Below are 23,359 nucleotides of genomic sequence, written 5' to 3'. Positions count from 1 at the left end.
GGACCCGGGGCCGCGACCGCCGGCTCCGCCTCCTCCTCCTCCTCCTCCTCACCAGCGCCACCGCCCACAGCACCGGGGTGGGAAGCGGCCCGGAGCCGCCCCTCCCTGCCAGCCAATCGACACCAGGAGAAGTGTGATGGACAGTGCCTCTTGACCAATGGAAAAAGGAAACCGGGCGGTGGGATTCGCAGGTAGTCCACGTGAGTGTCCCTTTCCAATTAGCCGTGGGCGCTTGAGCGACGTGCAGTCTGAGCAATCACAGGAGCGACAACAACTCCCGAGAGACGCGCGAGAGGCAGCGGCAGGAAGAAGAGGGGGCGTTGCTATGGGCGCCTCGCTCTCATTGGTCAGCCCTTAGGGGCGGGTCATAAATAAGAGAATTAGCCAGTAGGAGACCGGGAACGGCAGTGATGGACGGGCCAGATAGCCAATCACCGTGTGTTGATAGCGGCAGTGGCTGAAGCTGTTAGTGAGGCGGGCATTCGGACGTCCCGGACCTGCGGCCGTTCCCGGTCCCGCTCCCCGTCCCCGCCCCATCCTTGAGCCCTTCGTACGCGGCCCTCGGTGACCGCAGCTGGGTTCCGTGATGATAACCCTGATGTTATGGCCTCTAATTGCCCATCCCCTGCTACGTTTCCCACAGGACTCATCCCTTTCTCTGGTCTCCTCCTTTCTCCAGGACTTGCAACTTCAGCGTTTAGTCTTCCCGTTTTTCCCATCTCCTGGTGTCGGTCACACGGCTCGGCCTCGCCCCCGGTCCCCGTCTGGAACCTGTTTAATCCAGCTCAGATATTCGGGGGTTCGGCTGCCAAGATGAAATAAGCCTGCGATTTTTCACATACAAACTGTTATTTTTCAAATTACCACTTATGCACGCGTAGGCAGCCTGCAACAGGTATGGAAAAATACCTTTCTTCCTGCTGCGACGCATTGCCAGATTCCAAGTATCCATTCCAAAGCATGGCAGGACTAGAACATCTCATTAAACAGTGGTGATGAGGATTTGGTTTTGTTTTACATTGGCGAGAGGCTGATTTTTCCCTGACCTCATCTTTGGCAGAGGCTGAGCTATTTTTACTGAAACTCTTCAACAAACAAAGTTCATTTACTATGCAGTTTTGGATAGAATAACCGAATCCCAAACAGTTAAAAAACAGAGGAGTTGTAACTAAAAAGGGTCTTGGACAAGAATGTGTCACTCAGCTTTGCCATGCCGTATTAGTAATAAGTTTTCTCATTATCGTTCATCATTAATTTTACATCTAGTCTTTTCTGCGTGATCTAAAATGTGCTTGAGGGAGTTTGATGTCGGACACATTAGCACCAGCTATAAATACTGAACAGAGACTTATTCTTAGAGTTGTGTTAAAATCTCTCTATTCTGCAATGTCTTGATTAAATTTAGTCTCAGAATTTCAGTGAAGAGTCTACAGTGAAACTTCCTCCATATGTTTAACTACAAAAAATATAATCACCTTTGCACAGGTAACAGATTAAAAGTACTTTGTGTGTGAGCAAAAAGTGTCTTGTTTTCTTAATTTCCTCCAGGATTTCCTTCACAGGAAATTTTCTCGCACTTGCAAATGTCAAGTATCAAACACCTGCAAACATCCATTCTAATGACAGGTGAAACACAAGGTGCAGGAAATATTTGGTAATTGAGCCATTTTAAAAATATTATTGTATCCATCATATTTTAATGAGTGACAAAGCAGATGAAAGTACCCAGATTCACCAGTCTCTTATCTCAATATTCAAGCAGAATTGAGTCTCAGAATAGAGGTTTTTAACAAGATTTTTTTCTCTCGAATTTACTTTTTTAAGGTTAAATTTCAATGCTTTCTATTTTGCTGGGATTTATCTCAGCAAGATTTTGCAAAGTCAGCTCTGGAATATCTCCGGGGTCCTTCACCATGCCAGGGTCCAGTGATCCCTGCAACTTTGTAGCCCTTAAAAAAAAACAACGGGGTTTTTTAAACGTTATCCCTTTAAAATTCCCCGGTATCCTCGTCTCTGCTGTTTTGGGAGCTATTAGTTGGCTCTAAGATGACATCTGGTGGTAGGTTTTTATTACTGCTCTTTTTAGAAACTGATCACAGAACTATGGAAATTAATTATCTTTCCCCTATTCCCCATCAAAAATTTTACCTCCTTTTTGTTTCCCAAGCAAGATACGTCTAATTCCTGCTTTTGGACTTCAAATGACTTACTGGTAATATCCAGGAATCAGCACTTATCCCAAAGTCTGGTGCAAAACAACGTCATTAAAACACACCAGAGAGATCCAGTAAAGTTGAATCTCAGTTGGAAACACTCACATTATGTTTTACATTGCACGAGGTCCTGTGACTCGTGACATTACTGAGCCCTGTTATGAGAAGGAAATAAAACCATCTTATGAACCCTCCTATGGCTTCATTACAGCGGCAAGTCCTACGTTTTGAAAGCAGAAAAAACCGTACGACAGAATAAACCGCAGAAAGAACCGACACAAAGTCCCCGTCCCCCCTCGCAGCTGGCAGAAGCACCAGGGCAAATCTGCAGCCTTGAAATCTGCAGAAGACGAGTGACTTTTGTCGTCTCTCTCTGTTTCCCGGAGAGAGGAAAATGAACACAGCATTAGAAGACTCATCAAAGAGACTCATCAAAGGCAAAGTCTCGCAGATGTCACAGCGCTCTCGGTTTTGCCAGATCTCTCGCATCCCAGAAGGGTCCCGCAGCCTGTAAATGCCTGTGCTCACAGCGGGTATTCCCCTCTCCTCCGGATGCCCCCAGGCTGCTCCATGCAAAGATCGGCCACTCCAAAAAGCAGCTCTGTGGCTTTGTGGTTTGCTTCTCTCTGTTCTCAGACTGACTCTCTCTTCCAGACGGATCACTTTGGCTTTTTAAACGTAACCGGTTTGGCAAAGAAGCAGCGGAGGGTTCACTCACGGTTGGACATAGAAATAGACATGAGAAGGCGGGTGAGAGTAGGCAGAAGGGGGAATTCCCTCCCTCCGGGCTCTGGAAATGCCCCGGGGGAGAGAAGTTTGGAGATTTCTCCTTCCCAAGAAGAGAGCTGATGCAATGAATCCATGCAAATTTGTCCCCACTGCAGCAGAGCAGATGTTTTCCCCAGCAGAGGTCCTGTGGGCTCCAAAATTAAACAAGTGTCACAAGACAAAGACTCTCTCTCTCCTCCCAAGGGACCAAGACAGTGGTTTGACCTCACAGTATTGTGATGAGATTGCATTTTAGTGATTTAACCCATTAAATACTTTATGTAATGAAACCTGTCAAGAAAAACTATCTTTGGATAAGATTGGCCAAATTCGCTCTGATTTACTCCTGTGGAGATCTGAAGTCATGTCACAGGAACTGGAAGAGAGAGTCCCCATGGGAATGCCAGGAATTTGCTCTTGATTAATGTCAACATAGGCCCCTTTCTAGCCCCTGTCCTAGGTGGACGTTTAACAGAACATCCATTAAAAAACGATGCCTTTAGGTTTTCAGTCACACACCAAAGCCCTAGATTTTGAAAACCATCTTAATGGGTTCCCTGGGAAGAACATTCCACCACCCATACCTCCCTCAGCCAGTCTTGCAGGTGGCCTTTGCAGAACAGGGACAAGTTTGCTTGTGGGTGAGAGGGTATTTCCTGCCACTCCGAGCAGGGAAAGTGGAAGGCACAGTTGGGGCTGTGCTCTGACCCCTGCCCCCTGTTTTGTCATGCCACGCTCCTGGCAGCAAGGAGGGCTCTGTAGGGGCAGCCTCATGGTGTCCTCTGGACAAAGATGTACGTGCTTGCTGACCAGCTGGGTTAACAATTCTGTCTCACCACTGGTGCAGATGAGGTGGCCAGTGTGTCCTTGTGCTCAAAGCCGTGCTGCCATGTCAGCCCAAACCCAACACCACACATGTCTGCATGAGACCTGGCAACCATGGGAATGTCAAAGCATTTTCCATGTTCCTCTTCCAGGAGGCTGGGCAGGGCCCAAGCAGGAGGCTGGCACAGCACCAGACACCCTGCCTCGGAAACTGGAAAGGGATTGTTCTAGGGCAGATGGAAATGCCCAAACTGACAGCTCCTGTAATGGGACTAGTGCTGCAGTCTTGTGCTCCCCTACCTGCTCATCATGGCCATCTGCTGCCTTGGCTACAATTTGGAGCCTGTCTGCCCTGCCACAGTGCTGTGGCGTGGCTATGACCAGCTCCATGGTTATGGAGTGGCACCGAGCTGACCAGCTGGCTCTCCCCTGCTCTGAGGTGCTCCCAGCCTTGAGGCTGTGCAAACACTGGGACAATGAGCCGGGACTGAGCCTGTGTCACTGTGCCTTGCTCTAGCCCTGGGCAGAGCCCATCACACCATCCTCCAGCCCTTGCGAGCTGAGGAGCAAAGGGTGAGGTCCCAATATTCAGGACAGGCCTGGGTCATGGCTTCTCTCAACAGCACCTGAACTTTTGAGATTCCTGTATACAGATTTGGTAGGGGAAAACCTTAAACATCTGACAAAGCTGTATGTGCTTTGTATTCACCTACCAAAGTGCAGAAATACAGATTTGCACTATCTTGGACCATGGTGGATGCTGAAAGAGGCCATGCAGTCCCATGAAAATCGAGGCCAACAGCCCAATGGCCATCAGGCCCACCTCTCCTGCCCCATGATGAGGCACAAAAGGGTTTCTGAATTGCCTGGTGTGCTGTCCTCACTTCTCAGCTAAGCCAGGTTATCTCTGGGATGAAAGCACAATTTTTGTGTCCTCAGGCTGCACAGCAGCCTCTCCTCCTCTGGTTATGCTCCTCACACTTGCACTCACTCCTTATCTCTGCAGTTACAACAGTGAAGAGACCTGTACCTTTTTTGGCACTGAAATTGGAGACCTCTGCTACCATAGGGCTCTTCAGCTTGTCCACTCCCAGCCACTCCAGGCTTGGGCACCTTCAGCTCTGCCCCTGCTTTCTCTACCTCTTTTTGCAGAGCTGCAAGACTTACAAGTATCTAGATGCTACTGGATCCCTGCTCAGCTCTCTGAGAGATCTCTCTCTCTCTCTGATCAGCCTGCCCCCAGATACATTTAGGTTTCTCAGATGCTTAATTTTCCCTGGCTCCCTGAGCCAGTGAAGTCACAGGGTTTATTGCTCCTTGCCCAGAATGATTCTCTTCACTCTGATGCTTTGCTCTCTAATCCACTTTTTTTTTTCTTTCTTTCTTTCTTTGCTGGGCTACCAAGCTGTGGAGAGCTCTTGGAATGGAAGATGAGTCAGGACAGATAGGCAGAGGGAAGAAGATGATATTCCAGCCTTGAAGTCAGGTTCACTGCCTGCGTCATTGTTATTAAAAATAGATGAATGGCAGTGCTCTTCACATTGGAGGAGAGACACAGGAGATGTAATATCCTGGGCTGCTGAGCAAATGCTCCCTCTGTCTGCCTGCAAGTCCCAGTGGCATCTTCTGCTCTTTGATAAATTCTCTTTTCTTGTGGGATTTAATTTGCCTTTCATAAAAAAAATAGTTTAATGTTTCAACTTTGGGAGGGGGAATGACTCACTCAATGATTAGCTCTTCTGCTCCAGTCAGTTGACTTCCAACTTTCTTGAGAATTGAAAATCCCTGCAAATGCCAAGTTGTCTCTCTCTGAGAGCAGGACCTCTCCTCATTCTGCACTGAAGAGCTTCTGGAGGATGAAAGCAGACGTTTAGGGATGATACCTGGGCCTGTCTACCCCAAGACCATCCTAATCATGCCCCATCCTCATGAAAAAGCAAGGGGACAGGCTGGGATGTGCTGGGATCTGCAAGGCCAGGCTGAGATGTGCACCAGCCGTGCTCCCAGTGTCCCTGGCAAAGGGCAGAGAGGCCAAAGCACAAGAAATGGGATGATTTAAATGAGACCAGAGCCCAGGTGAACCACCTACTTACCCAGAGCCATCCCTCTGCTCAGGACTCCCACTGCTGCAGTCACTCACCCCTGGGCTGGTGAAACAGGTGATCACATTTCAGATTGTGTGGGACTGCAGGTTATGGTGGCAGCGAGGCCAAAGCTCTGCTCACTCAGGGGACACTCAGCCTATGTCATACCCGGGGTTGGAGGGCACAGTCCAAGGACTGAGTTTTCTTGTCTTTCCCAGGGCCAGCACCTCCCTCCCTCCTGCCCATGCCCTTACTTCCCCTCAGCTCTTTCGCTGCCACTATTTTCTATTCACTTATTTTCTGTGATCTGCTTCTTCCTATTAAATTATCATAACCAACATTATCATCTCTGGTCTGCTCCATTACTTGGCCAGCAGCCAGGAAAAAAAGGATGGGAGCTGAATAGAGCCACAGCTAGAAGGAGGTGGGACAATGGCAGAAGTTGATGTTGAGGTTTTTGAGCACAAAACTTTCTTTCAGAAGTTATTCTAAGTCCTCAACTCTCAATGCTACTCAGACCTGTCAGATCTAGATGCTGCTAGGGCTTGCAAGGGTGTTTTCAGTCTTACTCAACAACAAGCTAAGAGCCTACACAGACATGAGAGGCTGCTGCCTGCTGTCTAAGGGGAATGGTTTTGCTTATTCCATGAGAAAATGGCTGTGTACCAGTGGGCTGTTACAGTTCCCTTGTTTTTGCTCCCTTCTCCAGGGTGGGACATCGCAGTATCTTCTTAAAGACATTGTCACGCAGATGCAGTTCCTTTTCTTGCTCCCGATTGCTCCTTTCTTGCTATAGTGAGCCAAAAGTACCTCATTAGTGTGTTAGTAATAATCCTAACGAGTGCGGAGATCAACTAAGTAATAGCAGTGACCTGCAGGGGGGCTCATCTGCCCAGATTTATGGTGCTGCTCACCAACCCCTCCGGGAACTGCCAGCCTCCTTCCTCCTTCTCCCCCGGCTGTTGAAAATACCCCGTACATTGTCTGTGTGCTTAATTAAAACAGAGGGACCGGTAGCCTTGACGACTGCGAGCCAACCTCTGTAAGCCAGCTGAGATGGATGTGGTTTTGGCATCTCCAGGGAGAGGCCAGAGCAGAGAAGTGAGTCAAGCACACAGGCATTGGATGTGCTCGTGAGCTGTGGGCACAGCCAGCAGTGCCCATGTCCCCTGGAGCTCGTGCCCTCCTCAGGGGTGAGTGCCTGGGGAGATGCCCTGGTCCCTCACTGGTGAGATGGGGCTCCTGGCCCAGGTGATGCACAGTGCAGCACTGAGAGACCAAGCCTGTCTGGAGCAAAGGAGGCTTTGGTCTGTTGGGTAGCCCTGCAAACTCTGTGGGTAGTAGAAGACTCCTATAACCAACAGAGTAGCTGTAAATACGCATAAAATAATTCCCCTTAGAACTGGGATATTTGTACAAGCACAATTACCTCTGCCAGAAAATGGTACAGCTAGTTTTCTTGGCAGTAGGTAGCAAGCAGCTAGAAACACATTTCCCATGAGAGGCTAAGATTGAATTTTGCTTTTTCTTATAAAAGGCGTGATCAGTTCTTTCTGGTAAAAGGTGTGATCTGTTCTGTATCTGATCAACTCTCTTCTACCTCAGAACTGAGAGCAGGAGCTACCAAGCACCCCCACATTGAAAAAGGGAGGCAAAACCTCTTGGGTTAATACCATTTCTACTTTCCTCCTCTGTTCCCTGGTGCTTCAGGCATGGGTATCTGATGGAGAAGGGGACCTACAGCCTCACCTCTGCCAAAGCAGCCTGAAAGAGGATCACCACAAACCACACAATGACATGGAGCCCTCTTCTTCAGAAATGCTGTCCAGAAGAGAGCAGTCAAACTTCCTGAACGTTGGCTCAGCCTGCACAGTGCCTAGATGAGGCAAGCCAGCCCCCAGGAGGCTGGAAGGGATGTGAAGCCAGAGGATGTCCCAGGGGCTGCAGGATGTCCTGAGAAACCAGCCACGGCACATTGAGCCATGAACCCTGAACCCTGGCCGGGGCAGTTATCCAGGGGTGCTTGGAGCACCTCTGCACCTGGCTGTGCCCACAGACCCAGGTACCCTGAAACCGTCCAGAGGCCCCAAGACGATGTCCCGCGTTGGGCTCATCTGCTGTTCCCATCCCTGCGTGGGGTAGAAGTGGGGGTGTCAGGCCCAACTGGGGGTGCCAAGAGCAGACTAGGACGTGGTGAGATCCTCTTGAACCTCTCTATGGGGTGATGAAGTGGTACAAACCTGGGCTAAGGAGTCCCAGAACAGAGAAAGACGGGACTGGGGGTGTCCTGTCCGAACCAGGAGTGACTGGTCTGAGGGTGCCAAGGCCAGTGTCGGACTGTACCAAGGGTGTCCTGCCCGAACCCAGAGCTGGTGATGCTGGGGGCGGTGCGAACCGAACCGAGGGTGCCAGGGACCGAATCGGGACTGGATCGAGAGTGCGCTGTCCCATACGGAGTACCAGCAGGGCGGGGGCCGGCAGCTGCCCCCTCCCCGCTCCTCCGGGGCCGGGGCTGGACCACGTGCCGCCCGCCCCGCCCCGGCTGCCGGCCCGCCCCGGCACCGCCCCGGTGCCGCCGGGGAAGCCAGCGCGGATCGGCCCAGCATGGAGGGGACGCGGCGCGCCCTGCTCCACCTCGCCGCCGCCTACTGCCTGCTCTGCGCCCTGCCAGGTACCAGGGCGGCCGCCGAGGGGTGCCGGGGCGGGGGGGATGACCGAGGGATCCCGCCGGTCTCGCCGCGGCGGGGAGCGCAGTGCCGGGACAGCCGTCGGGGCAGCGCCGGGACACGAGCTCCTCCGTCCGCTGGTGGGGATGCGGGAGAAGGGTTTGGAGAGCCTCCCCCTAGGGCTCCCCCTCTGGAGAGCAGCGCCCCGGGCCTGCCCCCCGAACTCGGGCGAAATGCCCTCGGTCCCGTCGCTCGGCGGACGCGCAGGTGAGGTGGCCCAAGGATGCTCGGGGGGGGTGGTCCCGGGTGAGCCCCGCGCTCCGGGCAGCAGCGCGGCCGCCGGTCCCGGCCTTGCCCATACAAGGCAGCTGCCGGCAGCGCTGCTCCCGCCGGCGGAGCCACCCGCCCTCACCTCCCGCCCGGCGGGATCCCGAGGGGATGTGCGGGGAGGGGAGCAACGATCCTGGAGGCGCATCCAGCCCTGCGAGCCTCCTGCCTCCCGCCCGGCAGCTCGTGGGTGCCTGCGAGCCGCTGCTGAGCTTCCCCCGAGGGAAGCCCGGACAAAGCCCGAACTCTGCCGCCTCCGCAGCACGGCGGGACGAGGGCCCTGTGCCTGCGGCGAAAGGGGCAGGACGGATGGAGCTATTCGGGACGGAGTAGGAGCCTGACCCCTGCCCCAGGAAGACTCTCCCGGGCCATATTTCGGGTCTGCTCTACGATCAGCACGTCCCCACGTGGGCAGACGCAGTCTGATCGTGGCGCTGACAGCCCCTTCCACCGACACCACCGAGCTTTGCCGCGTGGCTGGAGTGTGCCCCGAGTCGGGGGGCTGTCACCTTCCCCGTGACCATGGCAGTGACAAAGGCTCTGTGGCATTTAGGGACTTGCCCGGGGCACAGGAAGCAAAACGTGTTTCTTCTTCTTTGTGGTTCAGAAAAGCCCTTGGCCAGACCCTGGTCAGATCCCAGCACCGTGACAGCAGCAATAGAGATCGGGGGAGGGGGGGGACGAGACACACAGAAACTCAGTTTCTAATAACTAATTAGGGTTGGGAAAACCCAAGAATAGATGCCTGTGGGGCTGAGCCCCAGCAGTGAGAGTTGTGCTCAGGATGAGGTTTTGGGTGCCGGATGTGGTATGGCTGGGTTTGAGGCTGAGCCCTGGGAGCAGTCCCAAACCAGCGCCCTTTATGTGGGCAAAGCTGCGCTCCCCACACGACTGTGATGGGGTGTGGGGAGGTGACCAGGCACTGGCAAAGGAAGGACTCTGAATTTCCACCGCTGAAAGGAGGAGGAGCTCTGAGCTGCCGGGGGCTATATTCTGTTCACGCGTCTCACACTCTGGGCACACTGGGAAACCCTAGGGAGCCCCTTGCCCCAGCTGGCTCATAAGAACCTTCTTGCTGCAAAGTCTGAGACTCAAACTGCCAGAATGTACCAGAAATTAAGATTGCACTGAGTTTTTTTCTGGGATCTTTGTTGCTTAGTGTCCCAATCCAAGATTCTTCACAGTCTCAGGAAATGGTACCTATGCAGCTGACCTGGCCCTTGCCCTCATAGCTGTTGAATTTGCTACCTAATCCCAACTGTGATTGGAAGAGCAGATATTTTGTGAAAATAGAAAATAGATGGAAGAGATGCTACCAACAATAAAATGCTCCATAGCAAGCATAACCCATAATGAGACACCAGAAAATCTCAGCAGAAGGGAGAATTCACCCAGAGATTAGCCCTGAAGTCAGCAGTCCCTAGACAAATTTGTCAAAAACTGGGCTTGTCCTAGCTCCATGAGCTGCTCTCTGCACTGCTCCCAGCACAGATTCCCTTTGCTCCTGCTCCCACTCCCTGTCTGGGTTTGCAGCAGGGCCACAGAGGAGCTCAGGCTGCTGTGGCTCCTGTGCTCTGCCCACTCCAGCTTCTCAATGCAGCCTTTCTTCACTGCCTGCGGAAATCCACTTCCTCCAGTACCATCAGCCTTACAAGTAAAACCCCAAGTAATTTTGGTCTGGGCATTTTTCTGACTCTCCCTCCCGTGCAGAGCTGCCTTGGAAGCAGTGAGAATAGCGCAGGGCTGGGAGCAGCAGGAGCACATAAAGCCCTGTCTGTCGGCACCACTGGGGCCATGCACACAGGTGGGCAGTGTGTCTGCTTCAGGGTCCCACTGCCGATTTTCCAAGATTTTTTTTCCCTTTGTCTGCCCAGGGCAAGGACAAGTGGATGGACTTGGCCTCACCCTGACAGGACAGCTCCAGCTCTGCTGCACCCAGAACTGAGCCACAGCTTGGTCCTCTCCTCTGGGTGTTTCCTCCAGCTGTGTGACCCTGCACTCCCAGCCCAACCTTTCATGTCATGCCATCACTCTTTGATGCCATTTGTACACATGCTTTTCCCTCAACCTCAGGGGCAGGGTGGGCCTTGTCTCCCTGGTATGCTTCCAAGAAGGCTTGACTTGTTGGGCAGAGGCAAAGCACTTGCCTCCTTCAGCTCCCTTGGCCCCATCCCTCCAGACAAAGGGGAGAAGGGACTATCTAAAGCACAGAAGCCCCTGTCCCTCCTTCCTTTCCACCATGACCCTCTGGATGGGCAGACACAGTTCCTGTTTCAGGGTTTTCCATATGCCTGTGATCATCCCCACAATGCTTTCTGGGGCATCGTTCATAGGGCTCAGCTCCACTGAGGTCTGGAGTCACATCCTGAGCCCTGTAGGGCTGCCCAGGGCAGGGCAGGATGCGTCCTCCAAGCCTCACAGCCCATGGAACCAGCGATTATGCAGCTGGAAGAACCTGGGTGCTCAGGGCCGGACAGGCTTCCTGATGTCCAAACTTCCCCCAGTTCATGCCACACTGCACTGGAGAGTAAGCTCCCTGCTGACATTGGGCTGCCATTAAGGCAACTGGCTTATTAATTTCTCCTAATGATGTGAATGCTTCCTCCACTGCAGCTGTGACTCCTGAGGTAAGCAGGGCCAGACTGTCTGATGCCAGAGCTCCCTGCTGTTGCTGTATTATTGGGGTTACACAACCCCAGAGAAGGGCAGGCTTCCCAGGCCATGCATGCCATGGGTGTGCCCAGCAGCTTCTGCACAAAGGAGTCATCACCACAGCTCAGTCCCCTACTGAGGAACAAAACCAGACAGCATGAGATCTCCCAGGCACCTTCCTGCCAAGCAAGGTGCTCCACAGCTGTATATGGCCTGTGGAAAATAACTGGCTGCTCTGACAGTGGTAGCTGAGCAAGGCAGCCTGCTCTCCCTTTTCCCTGCCACAGAAATTTAGGATAAGCCCCTTCACCTATAAATGGAGGATCAGTGATAGAGCTTCCTGCAAACCTGTAAGAAAGAAATTCTTTGCATTTCATTCCTCTGGCTGGGTGAGGAGGGTCTCACATGGCAGGGCCAGGCAAAGCATGACACGCTGGGGTGCTGTAGTGATTGGGCTGGTGCTGCCCCACTACTGTGTGATCTGGGCAGGTCTGTGCTGTTTTATGGGTTTTCCTGGTACTGAAGTACCTGTGCTTGGTATTTATGGTGTTGTTACCAGGGCTGCTCATCCCTGTTCCTGCAACTCTTGCTCTGCCTTGCTCTGCCATGCCACCGTTGGCTGGTTGTCCGGTTGTCCTGCGCAGTGCCATCTGTCGAGGTGGGAGCACTGCCTCTCTATTTTGTTTCCCCGTGGTTCAAGCCTGTGGCCCATTATCCACAGATGCCCTGAGGAGGCATCTTCCTGCCTGCCTGGTGGATTGGGTGCTGGGCTGTCTCTCCCCCCAGTGCCACACCATATCACTCAGCACCCCATATCTAATCTGCCCTCGTCTCGTGCTCTGCTTGTGGCCACCTGCCTTCTCAGTCAGGAGACCTGATTTCTATTCCTGTCCCTTACCTCAGCCCTTGCTTTGCATCGTGCCTGGCCTGGAAGCTCTCCAGGGCTGGAGCTGGGTGCTCAGCACCCCGAGTTCATCAAAACCCCAGATTTGATGCCTGCAGAGCAGCTTGCAGAGGCCACGAGGGGTGCAATGAATTAAATTGCTGCCACGAAGAGCTTCACTTGTGCTCCCCAAGCAGGCTACAAGGTCGGATCTGTGCCTGTACCTCCCACCTGGACTCCTCACAGCAGAGGGAGTCTGTTCAGCCTCTCAGCCAGGATGAGGATGAGGACAGTCCGGGCATCAGCCCTGGCAGGGAGAGCACTGGAGCCTGTGGCAAATGCAGCCCTCTGGTATCCTGCCTCCATCGAGGTTCTGCAAGGTATCCAACTGAGCAAGGTATCCAAGGGAGCTGCGTTTACAAAGCAGTTGCCCCTTGTACCGGATCCTGTCTCTGAGCTTGCTTCATCACAATGAGGGTGTTTGCTCTACAGTATCCCTGGGGGCATCTGGCACCTTCCTGAAGGGCTCCAGAAATCTCTCCTGCCACTTGTTTGGGTTTTTTTTGTTTGTTTGTTTGGTTTTTTGTTGTTTTTTAATTTGTTTTTGGTTTTGGTTTTTGGTTTTGTTTTTCTATTCCAGAAAAAGAGATCAGGTTCAGCTAGTATCTAATCTGGAGCTATTCCAGTTCTGCTTTAAATGAAATGGAGAGCCTTGGTTTTAAATCCCACTATATGGTTTTATTTGCATTTATACTCATGATTTTTTTTCCTTGAAGAGATTATCTAATTACCATTGGTTGGTAACCATAAGATATAATAACTGGCAACAAAAGATAATTTCTACACTTAATGAAGTAGTTTGCTAAGCAGTAAGATATAACTGCTTTGATATATACAGGTTAAAGTTTATGCTGTTACTTTTCAAATATTGTAGTTTTCCATTTTACTAGGTTGTTTGCAAATGGAGCCATTACACTTAAATGGAAATTGAATTCATTTAGTGCACCAAAATAGCACTGTAGGAGGGTTTGGGTGCCTTTTCAATGAATCAGAGCAGTGGTTTCACATACATTCTGTAGGGAGCTGATTTAAGTGAGGTACTGTCCTCAGACAGTGACAGCCTGTGGAGGAAGATACATCCACACCAGGAGTTCTGCTCCCATGGGCACTTTCTCCAAAATCCTGGGTGAATTCTTCTCATCTTTGTGCTTAGCTCTCACCTGGGACTCTGTGCACCTTTTCCAGTGGTGGCTGCAGCCTGCACCCTGCTGCCCTGCTCTCCCTCAGTCCCCAGGAGCCAGCCTGCTATGGGCTTCCTCACCTTCATCTCATCCTAAGGGGGATTTTAACAAGTGTTGAAGACTATGGATTAGAGCTGGGTTGGTTTTGACCTTTGGGGAGCTCAGGCTGCTGTTTCTGTCAGACAGGAAGGAGGGAGCAGAGGATGCTGCTGAGAGTGGCAGGAGAGTTGTGGCAGAAGCTTGTTTTGAGAGGCTTGTCCAGCTGAGGTCCTGTTCTATGTCACTGTTTTATTCTGAGAAACAAATAGATGGTGGGGGGTGGCTGTTGTGGCGGAGGGTGGAGACCACGGTCCCCACTCTGCGTGACTACCCTGGCACAGCAGTGACTCTGTGCTGCTTGTGCAAACCTTCCTCTGCCCTTCGTTTGGCCCCAGCCCTGAATCTTGGGCAGGGAGCTCAAGGCAGGAATGGCCCCGTTTCCTGCAGAGCTGCTTCCTTCACTCCTCTGTTACAGCATAAGTTTACCATGTCTGTTCTGGAGCTGGTGGGAGCTTGGGTTGATACATGGAGGTCTCTCAGTGTTGTCAGACAGTGCTGGAGAGGGGTCGAAGCTGTGGGCTGATGTTCAGAGCCCTCCCTTCCCTCAAGGAGCTGGGAGTGTTTCCCACCCTTGTCCAAGGAAGGGGCTGCTTCTTGGCTGGCTGCATCCCTCCTCCCCTGGGACCACTGTCTTCCTTTGCCCCTCTTGTTTCCCAGACAGAGGTCACTGCAGTCAGCACAGTCTGGTGGGAGCTGCTGCTCCAAATCCACCAGCCCTGCCCTGGTGTGGTCTGGGATCTCTGGTTCTCACCACACACAGGCTGAGCCTGGAGGGTTAACACAGACACAGGGCAGGAGTGGGGCTGTAGCCAGGAGACCAGCTCTGCTTCAGCAGGCACCTCAGTGTAACCAAAGCAAGCTCACCCTTGGTCCCCTGTCAGGGAAACAGAGATATTCTTATGGTCAGAGGTCTTGCTTACGGATCCTGGGACAGTCGTAGCTGCTTTGTTATGGAGCCAAGGGTTGAGTGCACCTTTACCAGCTGTCCTGGGGGCTGCAACGATCAGGTCTTGGAGAATCACAGAAAAGGTGAAGCATTCATACTAACTCATTTCATTTGCATCTGAAACAAGAAGGACATGATTCCCTCTTGTCTCCTGAAGCTGGTGAGGGCGACGCCTTAGGCAGTACAGCCATGGCTTTCCTGGCATGTGGTGCAGGAAGCAGAGCTTCTCCAGGAAGACGCCAGAGGAACGAGCTCAAACCTGCGTCTCTGTAGGTAACCGAGAAACAGCTAAAACCATCAGCACCCAGTGACTGGGGCAGCAACAATTGTGCTGGAGCTGGGGATTTTCTGACCTGTTGGGTACCAGCTCCAGAGCAGACCAGGAGCTGGACCCTCGAGGATCCCAGCCCGTGTGAGGTTTGCTGGGTCTCCCCAGCACAGGTAACTGCAGCAGTGCTCTGCTCTGTACCACAAGGTTTGCCCCAGGTTTCCTTTGCGTGGCCATAGGTTGTCCTTTTGGATGGATGATAAAACTAGCAAAGCAGGCTGTAGCATTGCAGGAAGGCCCTTTGGAGGAGTGTTTTTATTTTAAACTAAAACTGAAATAAAACTCAGCGTCAGCTCACAAGGAACAAGTTGCACCTCTGGGAGATTTCCCCAGGTGCTTTGCTTGGTGACTTTGCTGGCTTTGGATGTGTTCTTAGCCCTTAGGAGCTGACAGACGGGTGATGGGAATCTTTTGTCTGCCTGTTCCCGGGTGATCAGGATTTACTCAGTCCTTTGTTTCCTTGGCCATTTTCAAGCTCTTGCCTTCTCTGTCTTCCCACCATCATCTCTTAATGTCTTGAATCTTTGTGTTAGTCTGGATTAGGCTCTCCTTTGTTTCCTGAGCTGGGTATGCAGTGATATGCTGGGCTGCATGACTTGCTAATTGAGGTGCCATCAACACTTGCCATACTCAAAGCAAGTCCCGTGTTCCTCACCTGCCAATTTAAAATCTCTTCTGCAATTCTCTGCAAACCACAGTGCTGTGTTACACCAGAGCCAGAGTAGCCCATCCACCCGGGAACCATTTTCTTTTGCAGTGATGGATACCAGATAATTTTGTGGGAAGAAGCCGGGTGGCTTCTTGAAGAGAAGATCTTAGGGAAATGCCAGTCCCACTACTCTCTCTTGCAGGCAGCAGGAAGCTGTCATGCAGCAGGGTAGGGGGAGCTGCTTGTCCCCACAAACCCTCCTGTCCCACAGCACCTCCTGGCAGGGATGCCAGTTCCTGGCATGAGGGCAGGTGTCCTGGTCTGTAGCACCCATCTTGCCTGTCACTTTTCTAGTCAGAAACCGGCATGATGGTTTCAGAGTTGCTCAAACCTTTGTGCCAGACAGGTCTCCACAAACCTTTCTTCTGCATAACTCAAGTCATGACTTGCCACCCCGTGAGAGCTGTCCCGGGCACAGGCCAGCTATTCAGAGCAGCACATAGCCAGGCTTGCCACTGGCCGGGCACCTGGCCACCACCTTTCCTGTTTACCCCACAGTGACAGCACAGCTCTATGTCTCTGGCTGCGTAGGAGCAGGTAGTTGGGTGTTTACTGAGCAAGCATCCGGAGCTGGTGGGATCCCACCCCGTGCTGAATAGCAGTGCTGTGTTTGTGGCTGGAAATTGTGCCTTTTGGTGCCTGGTCCCAGGAAACCCAGAGCTCAGGTTTGTTCCTTCCAGGTGTTATTGGTGTATCCTACTCCTGAGCTCCATGGCGGAGTGGCTCGCTTTATTTGCAGACAAATGCACATCTGGATCCAGGCGAGGCCGAAGGGAGCATCACTTCGGCCTTTGGTCTTCATGTTTTGAGTTGCTCCAGCTGGGGTTCCCTGTGAGAGCTTTTTCTCTGAATATGCTGAGCAGGGCTGTGCATCCCTGCGGGAGCTCTCCTGGGACTGGGGCCCCAGGCCGGGGAAGCACAGCTCCATCAGGCTGCTCCAGTGTTTTGAATTCTCCAGCTGGTCAGGATACTGCAAAGGTCTTGAGAGAGCCATGTATTGTGTCTTTTTTTAGGGCCTGTTAAGTGCTGTGCCGAAGAAGAGCTCTGATAACTCTGTCTGTTCTGAAGAGCTTTTAAAAACTGCTGAATTTTCCCCAAAACAGTATAAGAATGGGCTGCATTGATGGTGGATAATTGTTTCTTGCTGATAGCATCTGCTTTAGATGCTTCTTCACTGTGGAGAGAAGAGGCATGATGATGGATTTGCTTCAGTACCTTTATTTTTTTCTGTGATTAGCTCATCAGTCCTCTGTGGTGTGGATAGAAGCTTTAACAGAAATTTTCAAAATATTGACTATGAGGTGTTTTTAAACTGAAGAGTCCATCCTGATGTGGCTACATTTCTCTGTTTTCTTCCTGTTTATACCCTGAAAAACCCTCACAGGATCTGTGTTTATGAACAGGCGGTGTAAGAGCCTTGTGGTTTTCCTTCTCCCGTATGCTATCACACTGTCTAGCAGCTGTGGATCTGGGGGGATCTTTGCTTGCCTTCAGGGAAGCTGCCCCTTTTTGCTGTAGTGGGAGGCTGAGTAGCTCCCCAATTCTCTGAAACAGTTTTGTACTTCACAGAGGTGATGTGTTCATAAATAGCTCACTAAGGTGGCCCCCAAAGCACACCTCAGCCCTGTTAGCTGTAGCACCCTTGCTACCCATTTAAATATCACTTTTCTCCACCTCATTGGGCCAGGGGACCTAGAGTCTTCTTCCGCACTTTTCTCATTTGTATTTTTTCAGCACCACTTTTGACTCTTTCTCAATGAACCAAAGAAGACTTATCTAAATTTCTTACAGAATCAGGTCTCAGGTGATGCTTTTAACAAACCCAAATCCTCTAAAAAAGATTAAAAGTTGCTCGAGGATAGAGGGATTGATGGTGCTGTCCCTAAAGAACAACAGCACAGGACTTGAAGGAGAACAGGATAAAGGCAAAGTCCCCTAGAACAGGTCCCTGCCTCAAAAACCAGGAGGACAGAGGAGCTGTTTGAATCCCTTTCCCAAGTGTGAACGTATGCTGGAATTGGAATTAAATTTCTGTCCTTCCCTTCTGTTTCTCCTCTCACTGTGGGATCTCTGACAAACTTCTCTGTTCCATAGGAGAGGGTCAGAAGACAGGAGAGGCCTTGATGTCATCATCACCTTTTCCTAGCTCAGCACTGACCTCGCATCTGCCAAGGGAATCCTCTGACTTCAGTCCAGTCACTACTGCCATTCTTCAGACAAGCCTGGAGAAAAACTTGACTGCTGCAACACTCACCACCACTAGGCTCCATGCTACAGAGGAGGATGATGCCTTCATCCCCACCACCCCCATGGCAGACTCCAAGGCAGAGGGACTGCAGGCTTCTACCGCTGCCAGTCCTGGGGACATCACAGCTACACATCCTGAGCATGGCAACATGAGCTTGTCAGTCAACAGCAGCACTGAAATCCCCTCTCCTACCTTGACTGTCAGCACTCTGGAAGAAAACCAGCCCAGCCATGAAGCCACAGAGCCTTTCAGCACAACTGAAGAAGCGGATGATGCCAGCAGTGCAACCCCCACGCCTCCTCTGAACACTGTGCCGGGTGAGGTTTTGTCTTTACTGCCTGTCCACAAAGTCCTGCCTCAAGGATGCACAACCTGGAAATGTCTGAGCACTCTCCTGGTAAATGGAGAGGGGGAGAATAAGGGAATGAGACACTAAGCAGAGCCAGTTCAGTGCAACTTATTTAGCTAAAGAGATTAGATATATGGCTAGATGTTCTGTGGGTTCATGGGTTTTGATAGAGATTTATGTTAAAGCACTGGTATTCATCATTTTATTCTTGATCTTGGTCATAAAGAGCAAAGCACCAGCATACATTGTGGAAATGTTAGTTCAGCATCCACTTTGCAAACTTCATTAATTTTGGTATTAATTGTGCTGGCTGCTTTCTGATGAGGACACTGATTGTGTGCAGGGACGTCCTTCATATATCTAATCTGAAATAACATGCCTTAGCAGCATTGCCCAGCTGTGCCTTTCTGGCATCAGGGCTGGGAGCTCAGTGGGAGCCTCCTTGGAGAAGCACACCCTCCCTTAACACAAAATGTGGAGATGGGCAAGCACAAGTGACAGCTCATCCATCCCTGGGCAACCACGGGAAACCCTACCCTACCTTCAGATCCCTCTGGGCAGCATGGGGACTGGCTATATATGGTCTGCAATCCCAGTCTTTCCTGCCTTGAGATTTTCCAAGCTGTCACACACCCCTAATGCAAGGCAAATACTGATTGATCACTGATTTGCATGGTGTTCATGCACAACTGCATTGTTTTCCCTGGCTTGTGTCACATGGTCCTGCTGTTCTGTGACACACTGACACAGCCTCAGGGGATGCTCCTACCCAGTCCCTGGGCAGCTTCCTTTGTGCTCCCTGTAAGGAGGATGAGAGGCCCTTCCCAGTGTCTTGCTCTGGGATCCCCAGTGTGATCCTCAGCTGTGTGTTGAGTTGTTTAAGCTTGTGTGCTTGTCCTTTGTCCCCAAGGACAGGCTTTGTGGGCCCAGCTGAGGTTGGCTGACATTGCAGATTGGCACATATGAAAACTGAGAGGACTTTCTGAGCACCGTGGGTTACAGTGTGGCTCAGCTGTGGCTGCACTAAAGGTTCTGCTTATTTTCCAAAGGATGGACAATAAGCTGCTGTTCCTATAATCTCAGCAGTCTTACAGTCTTGCTTCCATCTTGTCCAGTCCCACAGAACAGTGTGCTTGCACTGGATCCTTTGAAATAACTGTTTGTTCCTATTTTGCAGCAACAACTAACAGCTCTCAATCAGGGCTTTTTGATGGGCAGACCCCGGGGTCCACAGCAGCAAGGTCTGAAACCAAGCCAGGAACGAGCCCTGTGAGTGCCACAGAGAAGAGCACTGTGGAGCCCAGAACTTCCTCTGCTCCCATCTCCATTGTAAGGAGCACATCCTTTGCTACTGCCTTCAGTACTGTGCCAGGGACACCCCTCGTGACCAGCTCCACACCTGCCAGCACAGCTGCCATCCCCACCAGCACACCCACACTGGCACAGTCATTGGAGCCCAGGCACGAGAAGGCTTCTGTGGTGGATGTTGGTGATGATGACAATTCAGGTAAATGCTCTGCTTTTAATGGGCTGCCCTGGGAGGTGGTGGAGTTACAGTCCCTGGAGGTGTTTGAGGAAAGACTGGATGTGGCACTCAGTGCTATGGTCTAGTTGACAAGGCGGTGTTAGGTCATAGGTTGGACTGATAATTGCAGAGGTCTTCTCCAGCCTAGTAGATTCTATAATTGTTTTGTACCTGTTCTCATAAAACATGGCAAAGGGCTGGAGCTACTTCAAATTGCCTCTTGGTTGTACTGAGCAGAACCAGAAAAGACAAAGCTTGGGCTGTTCTAGCCCTTGAAGGTTCTCCTTTGGCCTGATTCCCTTGGTCTCCTTGCAGAGCTACCCAGTTTGGCTGGCAAAACAAGGGCCGATCCCTTGGTAATCACTGTGATCTCCGTCTTCATTGTCATGGTGGGCATCCTGGGCCTGGTGGGCTTCTTGCGATACCGCCAGCATAACAACCGCATGGAATTCCGGCGCCTGCAGGACCTGCCCATGGTGAGTCGTGCCTTCAGCCCAGCCCGATGTGGGCTGCCTTGCCACTGACTGCTTTGCAGTTCTCTTTCTACTACATTAGCAATGCTTTGGGTATTTGCAGCAGCACCAATGCTGATCACACACTCCTGTTCCTCCTTAGGTCCCTCTCCTTCCATCCAAGGTTTGAATCAAGACAGCAAGTCTCAAGGCTGGGCACTAAAGAAGCTCTCTGCCTTCCCCTCACTCTGCAGGGGAATGCTGAGAGGTTAGAGAGAGGAAGGAGTGCTCCATCCAGGCTTGTCCTGAAATGACACCTTCCTAACCTCTCCTCCTGTTTTCTGATATATTTGCTTTGTAACTATGACAAAGCAGATTTTATGCTCTGTTCCAGGGAGGTTGTCTGTTTGTCTGTATGTCTGTCTGTGTTTGACCCTTTGGGAATATAAAAATATATGAGGGTTCCAGAGGCTGGACTAGCTCTGGGGAAGCTGCAAATAACTCCCTGAACTTTCTGGGATGGAGGAGTACTGCAGCTAGCAAGCAAGCTGATGCTGTTTCAAGCTGAGTGAAGTTTTCAACAGCCAGAGTTTTCCACATCCCTTCAGCAGGCAGGCAGTTCCTGCACACACCTCTTCTCTCCAAATGCTGCAGCAGGAGGGAGACTGACAGTTCAAAGATCCAGGAACTGCACAGTGACAGCATTTAGGTGGATGGCTGGGCAGATGGCCACAGTGTGACGGTGTGGCTGAGAAGGCTGTGCTGCCTGCACAGCACTCTGCCAGGCTGGGACCATGATGCCATCGTGCAGACATCTCATTAAAGCACCCTCTTCTCTGCTTCTAGGATGACATGATGGAGGACACCCCTCTCTCCCTCTACAGCTACTAGGCAACCAGGCTGTCCACTGCCCAGAGGAAAAGGCCTTGAGGACTTGGTCCCAGATGATCTGCTGAGGAATGAGGGGCTGTGATTTGCACACAACTGAAAGATCCTCTTCAGATGGTTTTTCGTTTTAGATGTTTTAATAGTTCAGTGTTGAAGTTTCTATGCTGCGAATCAGAGCCCAAGTCTGACCCTTTTCTCCAGGCTCTCCTCAAAACAATGCCCTGAAGAGGTATCTCTTCCTTTTAGTGTGGCAACCAATTAGCCAAGATAACCTTTACCATGGTGTTCTGCATGGATCTCCTCTGTTCATCTTGGTGGCTGCTGCCTACAAAGGAGGTGGGCAAGTGATCCAGACTAGAGCTCTTAATACTGGTGGTGTCAGCACAGTGCCAGCAAAGGAGACTGCTGTTTTCTGAGGAAGCCAAGGATGTGGAAACCAGTTCTCTTGGGTTCCCTCTTGTTCTGCATTTTTAAGGTTGTTTGTTTTGGGGGTTTTCTTGCACTTTTTTTTGTTCCTGTTTCAGCTTTAGTCCCAGGATTGGCATTACCCATCCTGAAACACCTACCCGGAGGATAAAAGACTACTCTGCTTCCTTCCTAGATGCATACCTTTTCTCTTTAACCAGGGAAAACAGTTTTGTGGCCACTGGAGAAGTGCCCCTGCTACTTGATGTTGCTTTGAAGTTGCTGGGAGGAAAATTAACATAATGTTAGCTTAACCAAGCTTGATAGGACTCAGTCTATTGCCAATTAGACACGCTAATTTGGTCTCACCAAAATTAGGAAACCGTGTCTACTACACTTGATGCTTTTGGCATATGTGTAAATTCCTTTCCCAGGCTCAGTAAATGCTTTAGTCCATTTCCCTGCCTGGGCTAACACAAGCCTTTCCTCAGGTACCTCCCATTTTGCTTCTAGCATCTGGTTGCTGGAAGTTGTTGTACAAAACTGGTACTTTGCTCTCCTTCCTGTGCTATACAAGGTCAAAGCTCCTCTACTTTCTGATGTTGGTCTGTTGAGCCAGTTGGTGTCTTGTCATGAGGACAGATCCTGGATGTAGGTGCCTTCCTCCCCTTCCCTTTCTTGGTGTTATGCTGATTAGATTCTGCACTTTTGCCTCAAAATATCACTGCTGTAGACTGCATCCAAGGCTCTTGAGGCCTCTCAAGGAAATCCGTAGACCAGAGACAGAGACTCTGAGAGTAAATCAGAGGATCTTTTGGTGCCCTTGCCTCAGAAAGACCAGAGTGTGTGCGACATGACAGTCTTCATGTAATTACACCTGCTCCTGTTTTCTAACTCACATTTAACTGCAGGTAAATGGAAACATATGCCTTCTCTAAAGTGTTTGATTTTTGACTAAGACAGTTGTTCCCTCAGGATACAGCAAGGGCTAGAGTTTATCTGCCACATTGCTCTTACAAGCCTCAGTTTCTCCTCTCCTTTCAGTAGCAACATCACTGAACCCCACAAAGGACAGATACCAGACCTCACTTGCAAAAGTACCTTTTTTCCCAGTGTTGTTGTAGCAGGGAAAGGGGAATTTCCCCAACAGCTGAGCTCAAGTTACCTGGAAAGCCCAAAGGTGTGGAGCAGAACCAGTCTGGGTCAAACAGATGAACTGGGTAAGGCAGCAGTTCCTCCTCCCTGTGTTGCTGCTTCCAGAGTGGCTGACAAATGGCTGCAGTGCAGTTGTGCTTCAGCTGTTGGCTTTGGCCTTCCATCTGTGTATTGATGCCCAGTAAAATAGAGAAGAGGGTTGGTTCTCTCCTATGATTGCATGAGAACTAAAGAGCAATTGTCACAACTCCAAAGCTTTTGTATCAAGCATTGTCTGCACAGAGCGATCTCCCTAGCTACAGACTTGTTTCCCCTGCCGGAGGGCAGGGTGCTACTGGTTTTGGGCACAAAGTTGGCAAGTTAGTGGTGGAAAATAGAACTCCATCCTGGCTGGAACTGGTGCAGGCTGGCATATCTGGGAAGTGTGTCTGCACACAATCAAAAGGGCAGGGGCTGGTTGTTCTGGTTTCCCATGCATCGCTGTCCAGGGGAAAGGGGTGAGGAAGAAAACTTGCCCAACACCAAAGTGCAACTTTGTTTGTAAAATATGTTGATAGTGGATTTTTTTTTCTGCAATAAAGTTACAAATGCCAAAA

The 23,359-nt window shown here is 51.0% G+C and overlaps 1 protein-coding gene across 2 annotated transcripts; it reads left to right on the top strand.

Moving 5' to 3' along the window:
- The first annotated feature begins 8,453 nt into the window (after positions 1-8,453).
- Positions 8,454-23,359, top strand: LOC106850682 (uncharacterized). 2 transcript variants are annotated; one of them, XM_014872203.2, is made up of 5 exons: positions 8,454-8,561; positions 17,836-18,306; positions 19,516-19,845; positions 20,179-20,339; positions 21,162-23,359. In XM_014872203.2, the coding sequence occupies exons 1-5, from the start codon at positions 8,495-8,497 to the stop codon at positions 21,204-21,206; spliced, it is 1,074 nt and encodes a 357-aa protein (XP_014727689.2). In that variant the 5' UTR covers positions 8,454-8,494; the 3' UTR covers positions 21,207-23,359. The 2 variants fall into 2 exon arrangements, with proteins under 2 accessions (XP_014727689.2, XP_088025646.1); XM_088169520.1 differs by having other exon boundaries at positions 8,456-8,561; positions 20,479-23,359.

The sequence above is a fragment of the Sturnus vulgaris genome, chromosome 9 (assembly GCF_052056855.1).
Source record: "Sturnus vulgaris isolate bStuVul1 chromosome 9, bStuVul1.hap1, whole genome shotgun sequence".
Classification (NCBI taxonomy): Eukaryota; Metazoa; Chordata; class Aves; order Passeriformes; family Sturnidae; genus Sturnus; species Sturnus vulgaris.
Note: the sequence above shows the minus strand (reverse complement) of the source record. Positions and strands in the feature narration are given on the sequence as shown.

What these genes read in the sequence shown, in the direction of transcription:
- LOC106850682 (XM_014872203.2), top strand. Translation starts at nt 8,495, where the DNA reads ATGGAGGGGACGCGGCGCGCCCTGCTCCACCTCGCCGCCGCCTACTGC. An exon ending in TCCTCTGAACACTGTGCCGG is followed by an intron (nt 18,307 to 19,515) that starts GTGAGGTTTTGT and finishes CCTATTTTGCAG; the next exon opens with CAACAACTAACAGCTCTCAA. An exon ending in TGGTGATGATGACAATTCAG is followed by an intron (nt 19,846 to 20,178) that starts GTAAATGCTCTG and finishes GTCTCCTTGCAG; the next exon opens with AGCTACCCAGTTTGGCTGGC.